This window comes from Glycine soja, chromosome 8 (genome assembly GCF_004193775.1).
Source record: "Glycine soja cultivar W05 chromosome 8, ASM419377v2, whole genome shotgun sequence".
Taxonomy (NCBI): Eukaryota; Viridiplantae; Streptophyta; class Magnoliopsida; order Fabales; family Fabaceae; genus Glycine; species Glycine soja.
In genome coordinates this window covers 43,490,757-43,512,535 of record NC_041009.1, presented here as the reverse complement: position 1 = coordinate 43,512,535, position 21,779 = coordinate 43,490,757, and the positions used below count along the sequence as shown (strand labels likewise).

General features: G+C 32.3%; 2 protein-coding genes and 2 long non-coding RNA genes across 4 annotated transcripts; 1 reads left to right on the top strand and 3 right to left on the bottom strand.

Annotated features, from left to right (window-relative positions):
- Positions 1 to 732: 732 nt before the first annotated feature.
- LOC114423385 (glucose-6-phosphate/phosphate translocator 1, chloroplastic-like) lies at positions 733 to 5,353 on the top strand. Its single transcript, XM_028390132.1, has 6 exons — positions 733 to 923; positions 1,044 to 1,758; positions 2,246 to 2,471; positions 2,805 to 3,027; positions 3,999 to 4,212; positions 4,991 to 5,353. The coding sequence occupies exons 2-6, from the start codon at positions 1,246 to 1,248 to the stop codon at positions 5,000 to 5,002; spliced, it is 1,188 nt and encodes a 395-aa protein (XP_028245933.1). The 5' UTR covers positions 733 to 923; positions 1,044 to 1,245; the 3' UTR covers positions 5,003 to 5,353.
- LOC114423386 lies at positions 4,125 to 7,329 on the bottom strand. The gene is made up of 2 exons (XR_003668834.1): positions 7,067 to 7,329; positions 4,125 to 4,828 (listed from the first exon to the last, which is right to left on the bottom strand). It is a non-coding gene; the product is annotated as an uncharacterized LOC114423386 (long non-coding RNA).
- A 964-nt stretch (positions 7,330 to 8,293) lies between these two features.
- Positions 8,294 to 12,813, bottom strand: LOC114423384 (tryptophan synthase beta chain 1). The gene is made up of 5 exons (XM_028390131.1): positions 12,259 to 12,813; positions 11,002 to 11,358; positions 9,647 to 10,089; positions 9,442 to 9,536; positions 8,294 to 8,812 (listed from the first exon to the last, which is right to left on the bottom strand). Exons 1-5 carry the CDS (start codon positions 12,625 to 12,627, stop codon positions 8,637 to 8,639), a joined length of 1,440 nt encoding a protein of 479 aa, XP_028245932.1. The 5' UTR covers positions 12,628 to 12,813; the 3' UTR covers positions 8,294 to 8,636.
- Positions 12,814 to 17,235: 4,422 nt separating this feature from the next.
- LOC114424482 lies at positions 17,236 to 21,481 on the bottom strand. Its single transcript, XR_003668994.1, has 2 exons — positions 21,318 to 21,481; positions 17,236 to 17,533 (listed from the first exon to the last, which is right to left on the bottom strand). It is a non-coding gene; the product is annotated as an uncharacterized LOC114424482 (long non-coding RNA).
- Between the last annotated feature and the right edge of the window lie 298 nt (positions 21,482 to 21,779).

Sequence of the window (21,779 nt, the reverse complement as noted above, 5' to 3'; positions counted from 1 at the left end):
AAATAAATGAAGTCACATGCCGAAACAATAATTTCAAAAATAATGTAAAATTTGGTTTATTTGATCCACTTGAGACCGATTTACACGGGTTAAACTCCGATTTAAGATTAGTTTAGTGATGTCAAATCGAGTTATTGACATACCCGATTGAATAATGAACTCGAATCAATTGGAATTTCTGATCGAATCAACAAGTATGAGTCCTTGTTAGTGTCTATACTTTTTAAAGGCAAAAATAGGAGTTTACTCATTTTATTTTTTTTTTAAAAAAAGACAAGAGAGATATATAACATTTGTTATTGTTTTGTGTTTTTCCATTGAAAAAATATACTTGATTGTGAGAAAGAAAACATAAGTAGAATACAAAATATGATGTAATAAAAAGAGTAACGGTAATAAAATAGAGAGAGAAAAAAGAGAGGTTTTAACAAGATGTTTAACACCATATTTGATTTTTAATTACAAAATTTTGTTTGAATCAAAGATAATTCTACCAACTAATCAAATTTTTTTCTTGTGTTTATTTTATTTTTATGGATTAAATTTTACATTTAAATGCTGTCATATCATTTTCAATTACAAATTCAACATGTAATAAATTTATAGGAACAAATATGATTATTCTCTTCCATTTTGGACTGAGTTTTCGAAGAAACTCACTTTGTATATAATGATAAAAAAAAAAAAAAAAAACTCACTTTGTATATTACGTATTTTGATTCAAAGCCATCATCAAACCCGAGAGAGAGAGAGTACCAACACTGACCCTCACCATCACGTATCTGCCACCAAACCCCACAAACACAGTATTCCCAACTTGTTTTTATTATTTATACGGTAAACAAAACACAACACACCAACATCATTTGATCATACTCATTGCTGTTCACCATTTTCAATTCATTCCTGTGTTAGATTCCAAGGCATCATTCCCTTCCCTTTATCTTTTTTTTTTTCTCCTTTGCTTTTAAGTTTTTTTCTTGAATTTTCTGTTGAAAAATCTCCTTTTTAATTATTTTTTAATTATTATTATTGTTTTGCAGTGGTTTGGTTTAGTTTGACATAAATAAACCTTTCAAGATCTCAGAGGGGCAGAAGATCAAAGCCAAGACAACACACTCTCATATATAAAAGAGTGTCTCTGATAATTTGATCTTTGTTTCTTCTCTTTCTCTCCTTTGAGATTTTTCAGCACCCCACCAAGGTTTTGTCCGAAAAGCTTGAATTTTTCGCCTACCCTTTACAATGATCTCTTCATTGAGACAACCTGTTGTAGGGATCAGTGGTTCTGATCTTCTTTTGAGGCAAAGACATGCAACCCTAATTAAGGCAAGGTCCTTTTTACCCTCTTTGTCAAGAGAAAAGGGTCAAAGATCTCTTGTTTCAGTTCAAAAGCCACTTCACATTGCTGCTTCTCTTGGTGTTGGAAATTTTGTGTCAGTGAAGAGTGATGATGACAAAAGGGGTGATTTGGTGAAGTGTGAGGCCTATGAAGCAGACAGATCAGAGGTTGAGGGTGCAAGCACACCATCAGAAGCTGCAAAGAAGGTGAAAATTGGGATATATTTTGCAACCTGGTGGGCTTTGAATGTGGTGTTCAATATTTATAACAAGAAGGTTTTGAATGCTTACCCTTACCCTTGGCTTACTTCAACTCTCTCACTTGCATGTGGGTCTCTTATGATGTTGATCTCTTGGGCCACTGGGATTGCTGAAGCCCCAAAGACTGATCCTGAGTTTTGGAAGTCTTTGTTCCCTGTAAGTTTTGAATTGATTTTTTGTTTGTTTGTTTGTTGAGGGAAAGAAAAATTGATGGGAGGAAGTGAAAGCCTTGTTTTTGTTTGATCTTGATTTATTTTTTGTTCTGGGAAAATAAGGTTTTTTCTTTTTAGCAATTTTTGGACACATATATGGATGTCTATGTTGGTTGATTCCAGATAAAAACAAAGTAGAGAAAATTGAGTATGTTCCATTCACACCTTTTGGCTGAATTAGACAGAATTAGTTTTAAGATTTTTGGTTTATCAATTTTGACAATTTCCATCCAAGTTTTCAAAGAGTGATTTCACTTTAGCTTGACAACTAACAAAGTTTCCTCCATCCTCCTTTCCAAAAAACAAACCCTTTAAACTGTTGGTATGAATAGTTGTTTCAAAAAAGTTATTGATCAATTTAGCCATTCTCCTTTTATTATCATATTTTTGAATGGATGATGACTTTAGTTTTCGTTTTATTTCTCCTTCAGGTTGCTGTTGCACATACAATTGGACATGTAGCGGCAACAGTTAGCATGTCAAAAGTTGCGGTATCATTCACACACATTATCAAGAGTGGTGAACCTGCTTTTAGTGTTCTGGTTTCAAGATTTCTTTTGGGTGAGAGCTTTCCTGTGCCAGTCTATCTGTCTTTAATTCCAATCATTGGTGGATGTGCACTTGCTGCTGTGACTGAGCTCAATTTCAATATGATCGGTAGGGAACTTGTCCTTTGAAGAATTTATTTATTTATTTATTTTTTAATCTTGTTAAGCACAGTAATAAGTTGGAGATAGGACGATAAACTGACGTGAATTTTGAATTTGATTAGAAAAAAGAATACTGAGTTTAATCAATTGGGTTATGTTATGGTAATATGACCTTTTCTTTGTGTTAGTGAACTAGACCTTACTGTATTTTGTTGTCTATTCTTGCGTTAAGTTTATCCCACCAAGCGCAAGTGTGATTTACTTGCATAATGGTATCATTTCTCATAATTATAGTCCTCTGCACTCTCCTGACTTTAATGTCATCGACTTTTTTTTCCAGGTTTTATGGGGGCCATGATATCGAATTTGGCATTTGTATTCCGTAATATCTTTTCGAAAAAGGGCATGAAGGGAAAGTCTGTTAGTGGAATGAATTACTACGCATGTTTATCTATTTTATCTCTTGCTATTCTCACACCCTTCGCAATTGCTGTGGAAGGACCGCAAATGTGGGCTGCTGGATGGCAAACAGCCATGTCTCAAATTGGACCCCAATTCATATGGTAATTTCAAGAAGATTACTTACTGTAATTTTATCATGGTTACACTCATCTCTATCTGTATGCATCTCTATTTTCCATGCTTTAAGGTGATATCAGGAAAATTTTGTAGTATTTGGTTAGGGTTTAAAGTTCAAACACAACAATTATCTAAATCTTTTGCTTATCTTTATGCAGGAATGTGAAAGTATTTTATATTTCCTAAATTGTGTGTTCATTTGTTTTTTAAAGATATATGTAACATCAGTGTGGGGAAAGATGGAATAGACCTGTAGAGCAAACTTAGTGTCCTGTTCTGTTTGAGACATTTCAGTGTTCCTGGTCACAAGTCCTGACCATCAATCTGAAGATGACTTAAATTGGTGGTATTTAGTGAGGATATCTGGCTTTTTTGGCCTCTTTATGTCTAAAGTCAAATGTTTTGTAGAGATGTTGGGGGTCAACTTGATAGATTTTTATTTTGAAGTGACTGGGATGTACACATCTCTCTGAGTGTTGGAGATCCTATATTAAAAGATTTATTCAGTTGGCTTGCATATTTATACCTTAGCCTATCCCTTATTTATTTATTTATTTATAAATTGGAGAAAATATGAACTAACTTCAGAGATTTGATGTATATAGAATGCATGCGAACATTTAATTCTGGCTAGAATATGCCAGTTGTCAACTTCTTCAGTCTTTTATGCCACAAAAAAGATTACCATGTCGCTATGCTAATTTGAGACTTGCAGGCTGATAGATTGTCTGAGCAGGGCAATGGCCTGATTCTCAAATACCTGATTTCTTCATGTTATAATTTGAATGAAAGGCTACACCTTTCGTGCAGTTTAGTTTGAATATTGTAACAGAACATATAACTTTCATTTCTTCATTCTGATTGTCTGTTGTTCTCATCCTCTATATTTTGATTCTGAGCTTCTGCTTTTCTCAATATTATGACTAAATGTATGGTTGGTAATTTTACACAACAGGTGGCTAGCTGCTCAAAGTGTATTCTATCATCTATACAATCAAGTGTCATACATGTCTCTGGATCAGATCTCTCCTTTGACGTTTAGCATTGGAAACACCATGAAACGTATATCTGTCATTGTGTCTTCCATTATTATCTTCCACACACCAGTTCAACCCATCAATGCTCTTGGTGCCGCCATTGCTATCCTTGGAACCTTCTTGTATTCACAGGTATTTTCTATTATTCATTATTTTTAATACACGGGCAGTTTTGTTATGTATATCATTGTTTACTGTATCCTTTGGCAGACCATATTATTTACTACAAAAAGAAAATTGCTATTTATACTTGAAATGTTTAACACACTGTTACATATTATTGGTTTGAGGATCCATTACAGAGAGAGAATGTGTTTAGGCCTCATGGTGATTGTTGATGCTCATTTATGTGAACTGGAATGTCAAATTGGTGAACCCTTTGCATAGTTATTTTGTCTGGACCGCAAACTGTCAAATTTTGAAAGGGATTTTGTGTAACCGTGGAAGATTTTTATTTAACAAGTTGGTTATCAATGTGCCTAATGGTTAGCAAGTGGGTTATCAATGCTATTCTGAAGTTAGGTGATTTGGTGTTTAATTTATTGGTAGCTTGACTTTGAATTGCCACCTACCTCCTTTTGGTTCCTACATTGAACCTACCTCATTCCTTTTCCAAGTCAATTTCAACATTAGTTGGCTTACCTTCAAGACCTTCCAAAGTTGACCACACCAAATACTTGAGAGCATATGCTTTGGTTCATACCTTTACAGTGAGGCTTCTAATAGGAGCATTTATGGTATATGGTACCTTGGAAAATGGACAAAAAGAAGGGTTAGAAACAAAGTAGAATATTGATTACTATTAGATTACACGCTTCTCTAAGATAATTATGTGCTTTTCTCTTGGAAATAATGATTTATTCTGGTAGGGTATACTTATGCTTATTTCTTGTTCTACTGATTTCTGCAGGCGAAACTATAGAGTTGGGGAACTAAGATTCCTCTAGGGACTTGTTTGTTACAGTTCTTCATGCTCAACCAGGGACAAGGAAGTTGATTTTGTAATGTGTCACTGCTGGATTTTTGTAATACTAGGATGATCTGGCTATCAGTCCATCTGTAGATATAATAATAAAAATAATGCTGCTGAGGAAACATTATCATAATACAGATGATTAGGTAGGTTTTATTTATTTTTTTGGAATTTCAGAAATGCCAATGATTTAAAATAAATGCGTTTTGTTTATAATTTAGTCTGAGAAGAATTTCTCAAAAACATTGTTTACTATAAGGAGCTTGCAATAATGTGATGCTGTGATAATTTTTATGCTCACTTGTCATGATTCACATAAATATATAAATGTTTGATGTTGTTAGTTAGATAAGAGATTCAACTTGGGGTTTAATATTTTGGGGGCATTGTTTCCTTTTTTTAAGTTATGCTTAGTGAGGTGCAGTGTGGTCCTTTCATTTGTATATGCCCTTTGACCCTTTCCATGTGATGTGTTAGGTTTGTGTAGTGAGAAAGCGACCCTTTACTTTTTTTTAAGGACGTGTTCCCATTGTACGTGTCTTCGTTCATTGTTGATATTTGCATTTAATTCATATAATAATTAATTTGAGAATATTCGGGTATTGATTCGATATGTGGGGCATATTTAGGTTTGTTTCAGGCCTGGCTAGTGATAGAGTGGTTCCATTATTACAACATCAATTATGTATGGCATGGTATATAATTATTTTTTGTTTCTTATTTGTTTGTCTTTTAGTATGATAGTATGATTGAAAGTTTAAAAAGATCGGTAACTTACTGTATTAGAATATTTAATAAAATTAGTTGATTTAATCAATAAAGTAAAAATGACAATATATTAAAATATTTTTCTATAATTTTATTTCGTAGATAAAAATATGTTTTAGGTAATTATAATTTAAAGATGATTAGTTAATTTTTAATTTTTTAATTTTTTTGAAATTCTTATAATTTTTTAAGATAAAATATTTTATTAATTAAAATGGTGTACAATTATAAATCATATTCAAGTATTGTAAACTATAAATTTTAAGAGGTAACGAAGAAAATTTATTTAAGTATTGAGGGTATTTTAAAAATAATAATAAATTGTAAGTTATAAATTAAAACATGAGAAATGCTTAGAACATTAAGTAACATCTGAAAAAAAATATAATTTAGACGGAATTATCTTCTACACTCAGCTTATTTTTTTATAATTTCAACATTGTCTTTATATATAATCTATACGGATTGACAATCCATATAAACTTATTCAAAATTAATTACATATAATCTATATGGATTATGGACTCATACATATTAATTCGTATGGGTCAATTTGTATAAACCATATCAATTGTTACAAAATTAATTATGGAAACTTATACGTGTTATAAATTTTAATGTTATATATAACAACATTAATTATTTTTGAACATAATTGGTCTATTAGTTCAATTGGTTAGAGCATTGTGTTAATAGCTCAAATATGATGGGTTCGAGACCTGCATGGGCCATAAGCCCCAATTTGTATGGGATTATATGGAAGGGTATTTTTGATTTTTTTCTCTCAATGTTGGGTGTATTGAAAAAAAAATCCTGGGTTCAGGAAGAAAATCCAAATTTAGATTACCACAGTCAATAAATCTTGTCAAGAGTAAGCTGTGAAGTGTTTTATATTTGGTAAAAAAAATAGAGTTGAAGTGTTTGATATGATACTATTTAAAGAGAGATTAGACAAAAGTTTTAAATGTTTCATAAGTTTTGGCATATATAATTCTACTTATTTAAGATGGTTTTTTTTTTTTTAACATATGATCTTGACCATTATATGACCGATCCGAAGAGCAATTCAAGTTAGTTAGACCATTGGTTTACAGTTGAACTAGTCTGTCCAAATTTTAAAACTATGCTAGTAACATAAGAGATGAACTTTAATTTGAATTAACGTGATTAATATGCAGTGCACTTCAATTAGAATTTTCTCAAAAATATGGTAAAAAAGTAGAGGAGAGAGAGAGAGAGATGAACCAGTTTCATGGAGACAATGTGTGTCTATACTTCAGTCACGAGGTTCCATGTTCATACTTCAGCTTCCATGCAATTGAACAAACGGTAAAAACAAGGGTATAGAACAAGTAACAAGAACCCTCTAATATTCTTGTGTAATCGGTTTTGATTTTTGAAGGCCATAGAAGCCATTCTAAGAAGTACAAGAAATGAACTAAACTACTGCTGATGCACTGGTTTGGCGGGGCTGTTGTGGATGATATTTTTGTGTGTTTGAAGTCCCAATTAAACGTTTTTATGGATAAGGTTCCCCTTAGTAAAAGCCGAAACTAAACTTGGTCAGAGTGAGTCACCGTATACATAACTCTTCAATGGGTGATGCTAGGCAATTGCTTTTCGCATCCAATGTTTTCTCTTATACACCCAACATTTTTCTTATTCCAAAATTACCCCTGACATTGGTAATCCATATGGACCCATCCATATGGGCGACAATTCGTATACGAATTTTATGAATTAATTTAAAATTAATGGTTCATGCATGATTCAAACCTATGACTTTGAGGTTATTAACATAAACGTTTTAACCAACTGAATTAATAGACCAATTATATTGTAAAATAATTAATGTCATTATATATAACACTAAAATTTTAATGTATATTTAATGCACATGTAAACTTACATAATAAATTTTGTGACAATTAATTTTGGTGCATTAAATATATTAGAACAAAATTAATTGTCACAATTTATTTCTGTAAATTTACATGTCCATTATTTATACATTGGAAATTTTAGTGTTATATATAGTGACATTAATTATTTTATAACATAATTTATCTATTAGCTCAATTGGTTAGAGTGTCATGTTACTAACCTGAAAACCACAAGTTTTCGCAAGTATAGATTACACATCCATAAGTTTGTCTGGAGTAATTTTCAAAAAATTTAAAAGTACTGGTGCACAAGCAATATGCTGATGCGCAAAGTAATTGCTGTAACGCTATTCTCACTGTAATTTTTGCTCTTGCCACCTAACTTGGAAACATGTTTCAAAAAAATACACTAACAAAAATATAAAACAACTAATTTTATAAGAAACTACACAAAATAACTTGATGGTAATGAAATTTTAAATGCTTTTCAACTTCTAATTATTTTAAAAAGTTGAAAACACGGGCATAGAAAACATTTTATAAATGATCATTTTACAAAAAAATGATTCTTTTTATGAAAAAAAAATTGTGACAAACGGGCCTTTAGTTTATTTCCATCGTCAACTTTCAAGGTCAAACCAGTCATTAGACATGCAAACTTGTTCACCTCTATAGCTCTCAACAAACACACCGAACTTGTTTACATCTACAAGCTTCTTGCAGATAAGATTTTACAGCATTTAGCCACAAATTTTATTATAACATAAAACTAAGTTGATTGAGGATTGAATAGCAACAGTTCTCTGATACAAATATACATGATTATTTAACTTGGTCTAATGATAAATTGTATTAATTATGTCTCATAAGTATGAAAATAAAGCTCAGTCAGCAGCCAATCCACAGCTCCACACAAGTTCATGACAACCCTTTCAAAGCTTCAAGCACTTGATAGCAGTTTGAACATCCTTATCACCCCGGCCACTGAAGTTAACCACAACCTTGGCTCCATTAGGAAGGGTTGGACACACTTTCTCTAGATATGCCAACGCATGAGATGTTTCCAGAGCTGGAATTATGCCTTCAAGTCGCGAAACTCTCTTAAAAGCTACACATACAAAAAATCCAAAAATAAGATACACAAATAATATCTGATACAAGAGAAGCATTTACATCTAACCACAAAAGAAGAGTAAAATATAACCATTTCCTTAAATGCTATATGATGGAAAATGGCAAGATGTTGTGGATACAATGGAATTATGTGTTAGCACTTTTTTACTACCCCCTTCATAATATTCCCACCAGTACCTATGCTTTATATGATAACAGAATTCATATCAGGAAGCACACACGCGTCTAGGAGTTAAGAGATAGCAAGCAGTGAGATTACATTAAAGTGGCAGTTGTAAGTTTGCAACATTGATTGGTACCAACTGATACCAACATAGAGCAACTCATTCTAGATATATGAAACTCCTAGAAATTAGGGTTATTTTTGCTTGCTGAAAATAGGTTTACAGTTTAGTCCCGGTAAAAGTTTTCAACAAGTGATTGAGATGAGAGTTATCATAGTGTACACCAATGCAAAGGAGAGAGAGAGAGAGAAACAAATCACAACTGAAATTCAAAACCTATGCAATTTCCATTTTCCACTTTATACTAAAACTACTTTTTATGTAACTGTGTATGTCTATTTGTGTGTTAAATAAAGCAACAAGCTCAAGGTAGTCCTACCTTCCAATGCTTCTTCATCTGTGATGCTATGATATTCAGCACGCCCTAAATCTTTCAAAAAGCTATGTTCCGGACCCACACCAGGGTAGTCCAAGCTGCACACAATTTGGTTGTTGTTGTTGAAAACATAATTACACAATCAGAACAAGCAGAATTGTAATGACCAAAACAAATGATATAACAAATTATCAGTCAGAAGAATTACCCTGCACTAATTGAGTGAGGCTCAACTATTTGTCCATCATCATCCTGCAGCAGGTAGCTCATAGCTCCATGTAAAACCCCAACTTCTCCCTTCGTTAACGTTGCCGCGTGCTTGCCACTGTCCAGGCCAAATCCAGCAGCCTCCACGCCAATTAGCCTAACATCTTTGTCATCAACAAATTCATTGAAAAGTCCCATGGCGTTTGAACCTCCACCAACACATGCAATCAGAATATCTGGTTTCCCTCCCCACTTTTCCAAAGCTTGCTTTCTGGTCTCCTTGCCAATCACAGCATGAAACTCTCTTACCATCATTGGATATGGATGCGGCCCAGCAACAGAACCCAAAATATAATGAGTTGTCTCCACATTAGTTACCCAGTCCCTTATAGCCTCTGATGTCGCATCCTTCAGTGTAGCAGTCCCAGAATGGACGGGTCTCACCTATATTACAAGATTATCCTATAGACCAACGTGTAGACCACTTTTTTCAAATGAAGACAGATATTTAAATTCAATGCATAACAAGATTTGGACACACATGGGGTCGCATCACAACACTTTGTCCAATGTAGAGAAAGAGCATACAATTCCTAGATTAACAATGTAATAAATAAATCCAAGTGTTTTTTTTTCATATAAATCAATCAACACTTAATCTTTGGATGCTACAATTAGTCACATACAGCTAATTGTATTAACACAATGTTGAATTTATCTTTTTTCATTTGCTTATGACATTCTCATGTCAGTGTCACTATCTTGTCCCAAATCTTACAGATCTCTATTTTTATCTTGTCTTTCAGCATGATGCATCCATACATATACAGTACAAAAAAATATCTCCAGAACATGACACACATCAAGTGTAAGCCACTGGATCAAAAAGTGTTTCAAAAAAGTTTTAAATATAGGTATTAGGTGTGTAGAAAAAAAAAACTTTGGAACTTTCATAACAAACCATGTAGTTTCAGAATATTCATAAACTATTCTGTGAATAAAGCTGATGATTGAAATATAGAACAAAGCAGCGTATTCAATTTATTTTATCCATTAGTCAAGCACCAAAAAAATTATGTGTGTGAAAGACGTGTAGTGTATGTCTAACAAAAGAGGAACAATGAATAGTTTATTCATGGAAGGATCCTATCTCCTATATGTAAATTAAAAGGGAAAAGAAACAAACAAACAGATTAAAAGACATTTATACGCAAAACACACTATGCAAACCCACAAGATAACATTTGCATTAATTATAATGTTTAATTTATAGAGATAATCTCGGGAGGCTCAGTAGATGCCATTAAAAGGATTAACAAATAATGACATCTATCACCACAATAACAAATGATATACCTCAGCACCAAGAAGACGCATTCTGAAAACATTGAGAGCCTGCCTTTCCATATCCTGTGCGCCCATATAAATAATGCATTCTAAACCAAATCGAGCACATACAGTAGCAGTGGCAACTCCATGCTGACCCGCTCCAGTTTCAGCAATAATGCGTTTTTTGCCCAACCTCTTAGCAAGCAAAGCTTGAGCAACAGCATTGTTAATTTTGTGAGCCCCGGTGTGATTGAGATCTTCCCTCTTCAGATAAATGTGAGGCCCTTCACCATTAGGCCTCTTGTAATGCTCCGTCAACCTTTCAGCAAAATAAAGAGGACTCTCCCGTCCAACATAATCTTTTAGAATCCCAGCTAGTTCTTTCTGCAATTGAAAACATCCATCTCAGAAAATTTCCATTGTTTTTCCTTCCAGGAAACTACATTTCATGGCTTCTGAATGTAGTTAACATACAATGAATGAGCGATGTGCAGGTATGTATGAGAGACAGAAAGTTATTCTTAATATAATTGAGTGAAGATTGACATGGAGTTCCAAATTGTTTACTTCTGTTCGAAACTCGAAAAGTAAAGACTAAGAAATGCTCCAAAGAATCAAATGGTACACATTCAAACAGTCACAAAAATGTATTCACAACCATCAGAAATTGAAGAAACAATATTTAGTAGTACTTCAAAATAACAAGGCTAATCGTATGTAATCCTTAGCTTCTCCTGCGGCAGAAACTCACGATTTTAAATTGCAATTGTGGTTTTGTTGTGAACCTTGTTATTGCGGAAAAGACAAATGTGGTTGGGTAGCCACAATTGCGGTCGCAATACAGTCACAAAGACCCCCAAACACTGGCTTCTGTACCCATTTTTTAAAACCTTGCACAGGTAAGTTTCTGGCGATGCCCTATTTCCATGGCCAGAGGCTTCAATTCAACAAACAAAACCATATTCCCAAGCATGCTAAACTTTCAAAAAATAAAAACAGCTACAGTCACCATCACTGCTACATTTCAACAATCAAGTTGTGTGCCACACCACCAAATATTATGCAGAATAAAAACCAAAACTTTCACCAAAAAATTAAATACAATGAAAACCAAAAACTCATAGCCTAAAACCCCACATTGCAAAGGATACCCATATCCACCTAAACCCAATGAAACCACTCCACACAACCCAAAATCCAATCCAACAAACAAACAAACCCCATTACCCCAACCAAATCACACAATACAAAAGCATCAAAGGTTTTAGTTTTCAGTGACAAAACCTGAAACTCTTCATCAGCAGAGAGGGAATAAAAAGCAGCCTCAAGCTCAGTGAGAGCATGCATCAGAGTCTCAGGGACATACTTCCCTCCAAACTTGCCAAACCTCCCAAACGAATCGGGTCTCTGAAGCAGAACCGACCCATTATCCATTTTGCTATGTTCCTCCAATGGCACAACAGAGTAAGGGTCTTTGGTGAGAGAGCAAGACACAGAAGAAGAAGAAGAAGAAGCAGAAGAAGAAGAAGGGGTTCTCAAAGATGCAAACTTTGACATGTTTGAGAGCAAATGGGAAAATGGGTGGTGTGGTTCTCTAGGAATGGGAAGCACCCTTGAGGAGTTGATACCTGTAAATGGGATTGAAGCAGCCATGTGTTGAGAGGTCTTTACTTTTTCTTTTTTCCTTTTTATTTTTGATTTCAATTGGATTTGATTTGAAGCTGAAATGAATGGGATTTTGTGATGTTGGTGTGGTTGGGGTTTAATTTATATGATGGAATATTGTAGAAATACAGGGGAATTCTGGTTTGCTTTCTTTTGTGTTTTTTGTCTGTATGTGGTGTGTATGCAGACACACAGAAGTATATTATTTTTTGAATGGTATTCAGAGTATATGATGACTACTACACTCTTAATGGATTTGGTTGGATATTGGATTGTTTTCTTCCGTTTTACCCAATTTTCCATGGATATGGTAGATTCAAAGTTTTCTATAAAATGTTGACATTTATTTTCTTCATTTTTCAAGGTTTTGGTTTTGTAAAGTGGTTTTGGTTCATGTTTTCTTTGGATCCACAATAAATAAATAATATTCCGTTTATGTCTTAATATGTTTTTGTTTTTTTTTTATGTAACCACTTACAATCTTACATCATATAAACAATTATATAAACAGTTCATATAAAAACTGATGTTTTGTAAACTATTCATTTCCTTCGAAATATGATAAATATTTATATTTATATTTTTTTATTCAGTATTTTCTCTTCTTTTTTTTGTTGTATGCTTCAATTGTAAAGTTACCAACTTGGGCTTCCTTTGGATCCAAATTCATTGAGCAAGAAGAACAATGGGAGTGATGGACGGGCTCTCTGTCATTTCCATGATTCTACACATTTTTTTAAGAATGTTTGAGAAACTTTCTAACATGATATGTGATATGTGAGCCTATATTCCTTCTCTATTGTGCTTAAATATGTTGTTGTTGTTGTTTCAATTAAAGGCATTCATCATCAATATGAATGATTGTATGTGTTGTGTAGGTAATTCCAATGCATATAGAAGAAGGGTACATTATTTAAGAAAGATTAGTTGGAAGAAGTTTCCTCTAATTTTGTTGTAGAAGGTTGTAATGGTGTCTTTCATATTGCTTTACTTATGCATTCCATTTTATTTTTATCATTTTGATAGCACATCCAATACATTCAATTTATTTTGCTTCAGCCATAAATCGTTCTTTTTTAATGTTTCTTCTTTTAATGCTTTCACTATCTATAATATTTCTTTTTTCAGTATCACGTACATCTAATTCCTTCACGAATATGCATATCAGTTGAAAGGTGTAAAACATATAGGATGCACAATTTCACACCTTCTATCAGACATGGATTATAATTTATCAAACGTATTTGTGCTATTTCCTTCTCTATCTCACTCTAACAATCTTCATCTTCTATTTACTGTCAGTTACTTCCAATTCTTATCTATGTTTTGGTTGAAAGCACTAGACATTTATTTGTTTGTGTAACATGTGCGACAATTAATTTTTAAATTATTATTTACTTTGGTTACTCATATATCCATACTAAGTTCATCGGAAAAGTAGCCTAGGATAAGGAGCTAAGTCCCAAACAGTAAAGTTTGTCAGAAGGTTTCTTTTAAAAAAAATATATTAGGAGTTAAAACTATGTGTTTAACATTTGCATAAGATTTACATGAAAATAAATGAGTTGAAACCGTCAATTTTTGCCTAAAACTTGTTGGTGGATGGTAAAACAAGTAATCTTTACATTTTTTCTTTTGACAATATATAATCATCTCTCTTTAGCAATAACACACATAACCATCTCTATTAAACCAAATTTAAAACTGTGTATTTTTTATTTTAAAATTCATTTTCATTTGTTATTTGTTAATTTTAAAACCCATTTTGATTTTAAAATTATTCATTTTTTAATGTGTTAATGTAACATTATGCTAACATAATTATTCATTTTAAAACTTCTCATACATCATATTTGCAAGTAACTAATTCTTTTTAATCTCTAACTTCATTTTAATTTTTTAAATCTACCAAATAATAATAAACAAATTTTTAAAACTTGCCATTTTTTAATTTTAAAGCTCATTTTATAGATATATTTGCGAATTTTAAAACTACCCATTTTTGTTTTTTTTACATAACTCTTTTTTGTTAAGATTCACTAATCATAGCTGCTCATTTAAAAAAGATAATTTTAGATATTTGTTAGTTTTAAAACTGGTCATGATTTTATACATGCCTACTTGAAAACTTCTCATATTAGTGTTTGATTAGTAACATTTATTAGGGATTGTTTTAATTTCTTTTTTTTTGTTGGTTTACTTAGTTTGTATTTTTTTAAAAAGGTTATTTGTAGTTTTTTTTAATACTTTGGTTTCCTTTTGTAGATCAAAGAAAAAGAAAACAAAGATCATGCATGTGTTATGTTAGTTAGAACAAAGACCCACTGTATTGTAGATGTGAAAACAATTGATGCAAAACTTTTGTAATTAAGGAAAGGAAAAAGAAGATAGAGGATAAATAGGATAAAAAAAATTGGTTACTAATTTGGATTACTTATCTTATTTGAAAAAATTGTAGTACACTTGCATATAATAATATTCACTTATTCAAGTTCACACCTGTTGTCACATGTAGACATGGCAATGGGGCGGGGCAGGTGGGTACAGGTATTGTCTCCTCAATCCCTTATTTCGACTCTCCAACATATCCCCATACCTACAACGGGTTAAAGTTTATTATCTCATCCCCGTATCCATCGAGTACCTGTTGGATATCGGGTATCCTCGACCCCGTTCCATACCCGATTCAAATTAGAAAAATAATTTTTTAAAAAAAATATTAAAAGTTTAATTTTAGAAAAAATAAATTGATTGTTAAACATTTATTTTTAACTACTTATATATCAATAAATTTATCATAGCGCATGTGTCTACAAAAATCGTTAAGAAAATAATATTAAATTATGTAAAAATTCTAAAATAAAATTAACTAGTAATAAAATTTTTATGTCTTTTGATTAAATTATGCAAAAATTTTAAAGATTTTAAGTGGCGGGGCGGGTTTGGGTTCGGGATCGGAACAGATCTAGTAATCCCATACTCGACTTTTAGTTATCGGGAAAAACCCGAACCCGAACCTGAACTCATACCCGGTCAACTCGGGTATTACCCGTCAAAGTCAAGACGGATTCGAACGGGTACCCACGGATTTTCTTGCCATGTCTAATCACATGTGACGTTGTAGTTAAATTTAAATTGCTATATAAATATATGTTATTTTATTACATTTGAATTTGAATTGTTATACTATCTTGCTAATTTTGAATAATACATTCAAGCATATAAGAAAAAACATGTTTCTAAATTAGAAACAATAATCCTGATCAAATGACTGATTTTTATTTTAGGTCTTTTATAAATGACTAATTTTTATTTTGAATCCATAGTAAATTTTTGATATTGGATCTCTCATAAATTAAATTTTTTATTTTGAGTATCCATGTTATTTAAGTAATAACGTAATACTATTTTAAGAATATATATATATTGGAAAATTTTGTTTTTTAAGATAAACTCAAAATAAAAATTTTAATATATCAGGAATATAATATAATAGAAAATTTTATTTGACATCCAAAACAAAAAATAATTATTTATCACATACCTAAAATATATTTAAGGCTATATCAAAATTAAAATCTCACATTCAAATGTGTATTTCTCGTAAAAAAATGAAGAAGACTTTGTGTGAACATGTAATTATATCAAACTCTCACATTCGTAGTTTGAGACCTATGAAGATAGGTTAGATATTTGAAAAAAAAATTCACCTATAATAATCCTACATTATAAAGTGGATAGCAGATTTGGATTATCAAAATTTAATTCTTGAGGTTAATTGTAAGACAGTTACAAGTGCTTAATTGTCAACTTTTTTTTTTTCAGAATTTCATCATATAATTTCACGTTGTAATTTTCTTCTTAATATTTATCCAAACTCTTAACTATAACATAAGTTTAGTAAGAACTAACCAGACAAGTCAACCAAGTGACCCACCACTTTCTAGCTAGGGCTTTTAAGTTTTATTCCAGCAGTCATGTCTTTAAGATTATACCAATTCTATCTTTGCTTCTATCGTGAATAAAATGCAACAAGTTTGTCATTCTAAAAAAAAAATCCTACATTCCTACCTAATTGTTTCAGAGCTGTCTCTAATTAATAATAAAACGTGTTTTAACTTTTAATAAAAGCAAACAGACATAGGATAGTAGGTAATTCCCTTCCTCACCCCTTTTCCTGAGTGTGTACGTGTCTCCTTCAACGCCACATACTATGGAGTATTGCATATATTTTGAAGGAGAGAGAGGTTTGTGGTGTTGAATTCGACATTTAAAAGACAAACGTTGCAGATTTAATTGTTATTAATGAGGTATGGCAATGGTATTGAATGTTATGGTTATGGTCAATGCGGTGCACTGAATGCAAAGTGTCGTTTTCAACTTTTATAGGGTTACCCAGTTTGCTTACGTTTTTCCTTCGATTTATCAATATTCCTTTCGAACTATTATAATTATCATTTTACATCGAGTAGACAAATAAATAAATAAATAAATAAATAAAATAATAATAATTTTATAAAATTAATCTTATTATCAGTAATATTAAAAAATATAAATAAAAAACAATTAATATTATATTAAAAATTAAAATAATTATTTTAAGATAAATATTTTTTAAGATAAATAGTCACTTTTGTCCATCAATGTGTAATTCGCTGACAAATGCGTCTATAAAAGATTAAAATACAAAATTTAGTCCATGAAAGCGTAAAAAGTATGACAAATATGTTCTGCCGTTAACTTTCGTGCGTTACCAATAATAAAATAGCCTACGTGGCACGGAGGGACAAATTTGTTACTGAAATGATTGTCAACGTGGATTGTCACCATAAGGAATTTTTATCATAATATTTTTTTGACTTTTCGTCTTCCCACTCGACTGACAAATACGTCTCTGAAAGATAAAAATGCAAAACTTAGTCCCCGAAAGTATAAAAAGTATAATAAATATATCTGAACCTTAATAATGAATTGTATAGGAGAGAAGTTATGGAAAAAGGAATTAAAAAAGAGTAAAATACAACTTAAGATTTGAACACTTCTACTTTGATTATCTATCTATTTATCCATCTATTCTTGAAATTTTTTGTTTTTTTTAATTAATTATTAATCTATATTATGTACTCTCTCACATTATATCAAATGAAATGTAAGGTCGCTGCCGCTCCTAAATCAGCAAGAGATACAATTCTACGTCCCAAAGGCAAATAATAAACCTTTGTATTAGTTTAAGCATTATTGTATTTTTTATTTAAATTTATTTGGATTCTTTATTTGTTATAAAGTCATCTCAGCTCAAACAAAGTCATCTAAGACTTCATACAATTAATATAGAAACCTATATCCAAATGTCACATCCTATCAGAGCATAATGTCCCAACGTCCTTCAGCACAAGGTTACTTAAAGCAATTCACCTTGTCATCTGCTTCCCCGAATACAAAGTTCAAGATCATCACATAATCCAAACACAAACAACACATAGGGAGTGAATTATCACATTCCTAACTAATGGAGAGAAACAAGATAACATGTAGGTATAAATATCATATAAACAAAATAAAACTTACTTAAACATAGCTCACACCACTTCACCATTTTGTTGCCCAACATCACATCACAACACAACACATCTCATTCATTTTCACAACATTCATGTCCTCAAGGATCAAAACACAATGTCACCAAGTCAATCAATATCGATCAATACACAAGTGTTATGCAACATATACACTAAGACTCAATACTATATGCAATGTGGTACCATGTCAATGAAAAAGCTCGTCGGACGCCTAAGAGTACATGATAAGACAAACCACACACTAGTAAGTCAGGTCACTCTCACTAGGTAAAATCATAGGGAGACCAGTCAGGGTCACGCTATTTTGCGAGAATGCTCCAATCATGTGGGATTGACATAGACTTAAAGGAGCACTCAAACCGGGTGTATTTACCCCCAAGGCCTACACTCCGAAGAGCCGTCAGGGTCTCTCCCTCCCGATTCAAGTCCAACCCAGAAAACATTTTAGCACACAGACTCTATCTATGAACTGTACAAAATACATGACTTCTCAATTGTTCTCCAAATAGTTTTATCTCATTGTTCTTGTGATTAAACTCATCGGGTCCCCATAGTGGTTCCCATCACAATACTCGTCGCGCATTAACTCGTCGCCCTTAAAGAATCTTAGCATTAACTCGTCACCCTTAAAGGGTCTTATTATTAACTCGTCGCCCTTGAAGGGTCTTATGGTCGAGTGATTGTACAATTCATAGCTCACAACTCAATGCACACAATATCTCAATGCACTAATATATTACAAGTCAATACATACTCAATTTATCACACATATTCGGTCTCAATCACAATGGTATAATGGTATCAATCACAATGGTATAATCCCAAAATAGCATATTATCACACCTCATGAATCATACACACTTTACCTATGAACTATGCAATACACATAACTACTCAATGGTTTTAAAAATCATTTTAACTCGTCGGGTTCCCACAGTGGATCCCATCATAATACTCGTCGCCCTTAAAGGGTCTTACAATTGTGTGATGACACAGTTCAACTCAATACACATGTCTTTTTACTTTTAATCACAAATTCAATTTATCACATACTCACGATTTGAATCACAATTTCATAATCTCAATATAACAATTCATACAAAGGGTTTATCACAACATGGGGAGTAAAACCCCTCAAATAATTTCACATAATTATATCAAAATCATGGATCAAAACACAAAAACATAAAAAACACTCAAGTTTATCAATTAATTCTCATCAGAACATCAATTGGTGCATAAAACACAACAATATTGTATTTATAATCGTAAAGGAAAAATTGTAATTCAATAAATATCCCAAAATAAACCCCAATTTAGTCCTCTAAGGATTCCTACACATATTCATTCTAACCTCAATTGCGATAAACTCATCCCTTATCTCTAAGCAGGCTCACGTGTGCATTGTGACAACAATAACAACATCTCTAGCAGTTTCCTGAGATTCCTCCAGTTTTTCCTCCGACTGCTCTGATAGGGTTCCCAAACGTCAGAGAGAATGAGAAGGGATTAAAGCCTCCATTTTGTATTGTCTTCGTGCGATTCAGTTTTCTCTCTCCACGAATATTATTTCGATGAGAAGGGATTAAAGCCTCCATTTTTCCGATGACGGTCATTAATATTTTTTGGCCAACATCAGCTGATACTATATTTTGGACGATGTTGGCTAGAGTTTTTTGTTGACACTGGTTAAAATTATTTTTTTGTTGGCATCAACTAAGTTTTGTTGGCCAACATCAACCATGACTGTTTCTTTTGGCTGGCCTCGGCTAGGGATATTTTTTGTTGACATCAACTAGGATTTTTTCAATTGACGTCAATTGGGGGACTATTTTGGCCGACATTAGCTAATTTTTGTTATCTATGTCTGTTGATGTTAGCCAAAAAAAAGGTCTTGTTTGATGTACATCAAAATAACTCTGAGTGATGTTGGAACCCACTTGACGTTGACCAAAAAATAATCTCGACAAGCATCACAAAAAAACTCTAATTGATGTTGACAAAAAATAATCTCGATTGATGTTGTCCAAAAAAACAACATCTTCCAAAAATAACCCGACCAATGTTGGTAAAAAAAAACTCTTATTGACGTTAACCAAAAAGTAGTCTCAATTGATGACGGTTTAAAACATCATCAGTTGACATTGTCCAAAATAACTCTAGACGAGATCGATTAAAAATAACTCACAGTGAAGTTGGTCAAAAAAATATAACCATCATCATCCCAAAAATATTATTGGATTTAAAAATCCACACAAATATTCAATCCATATCTAATTAATTGGATTGAATTTAAAATCAAAAAATTGGATTTGAATATGAAATCACATCCTTTAAAGTGGATTCAATATGGATTGGTTTTATATATTTAAATTTTTTTGCACAACCCTAGTAGGGAGAAACTATAGTTGGACGGAAGATGTTATGCTGCTGAGGTGAAGCTTTGTCATGGTGTCGCCCGAACATAGAATTTCTGGCCAAGAGCACGATGGCAACAAGGAGTTTCACAAAAAGAACATGAACAACAATGGAGGGAGAATGATTTCATGTGGGGGAGCACTATATAACGAGATAAGGACAATATTAATTCAATATTGTTAATTGTGGTCCACCATAAACCATATGAATGACTTTTCCATCATATAGTACTCAACCTAATCATATATTATATCCGAGAATCATGAAGAATGCTACCATGCCTAAGCCGCATAGGTCTTCCATCCATCATGCATAAGTGAATTCAAATCCTTATCTTTTGTATCAAGTCTTTTGAACACTATTTGATCCTAAGGATAGACTCCCAACTGGATTAACAATGAGTTTTTTTGCTTAATAGGGAAGACATGAGCTTTTGTTCAGGAGTAAGCTATTATTTTATTGTACAAGAACTGACTAATTTTATGTAAAATCATTTTATCTATTATATGGCCAACGGGTCTCTCTTATTAGATTGCAAAAGAACAGGATCCAAATGTAAAATTAATCCTACCTATAAAGCATGAGAAAAAAGTCTATATATAGCAAAAATACAAATGAAAATTCTTATTTATAAAAGGGTCTCAAATTAAATAAGTGACATATCTTCCCTTCTTCGTGTACCTGATCTTCTCGATGCAGCTCGGCTTTGCCATGCTCAGCGTCGTGATCAACTTCGCAAGGTCCGACATAGTCCACATGGTCAGTGTAGGTGCAGGAGTGTGAGGCACAAAGCTTAGTGGGAGGGACAACTATGATAGATAAAAGCTTTTTGAAAATGTGGTTGCCAACTGTCGTGTTTTAATTAATTGGGTCGTTGGATTTGTCCATTCATATGTGTGGCCCTCTTTAGCATTTCTCTTACTATAATAAAAAAGTTCATCTTATGATGTTGTCGAGGTAAAGATGAAGATAAAATATTATAATAAAAACTTAAGATGTAATTAGTTTGTTTGTAAAATTAGGATATTGTTGAATTTTCTGTATACTTTAGTTCTACATATAGAGGTTAACATAAATAAATTTAAGTGGTCTTTTGTGTAACACCTAATGAATATTATCATTTGTATTTTTATATTACTAAAT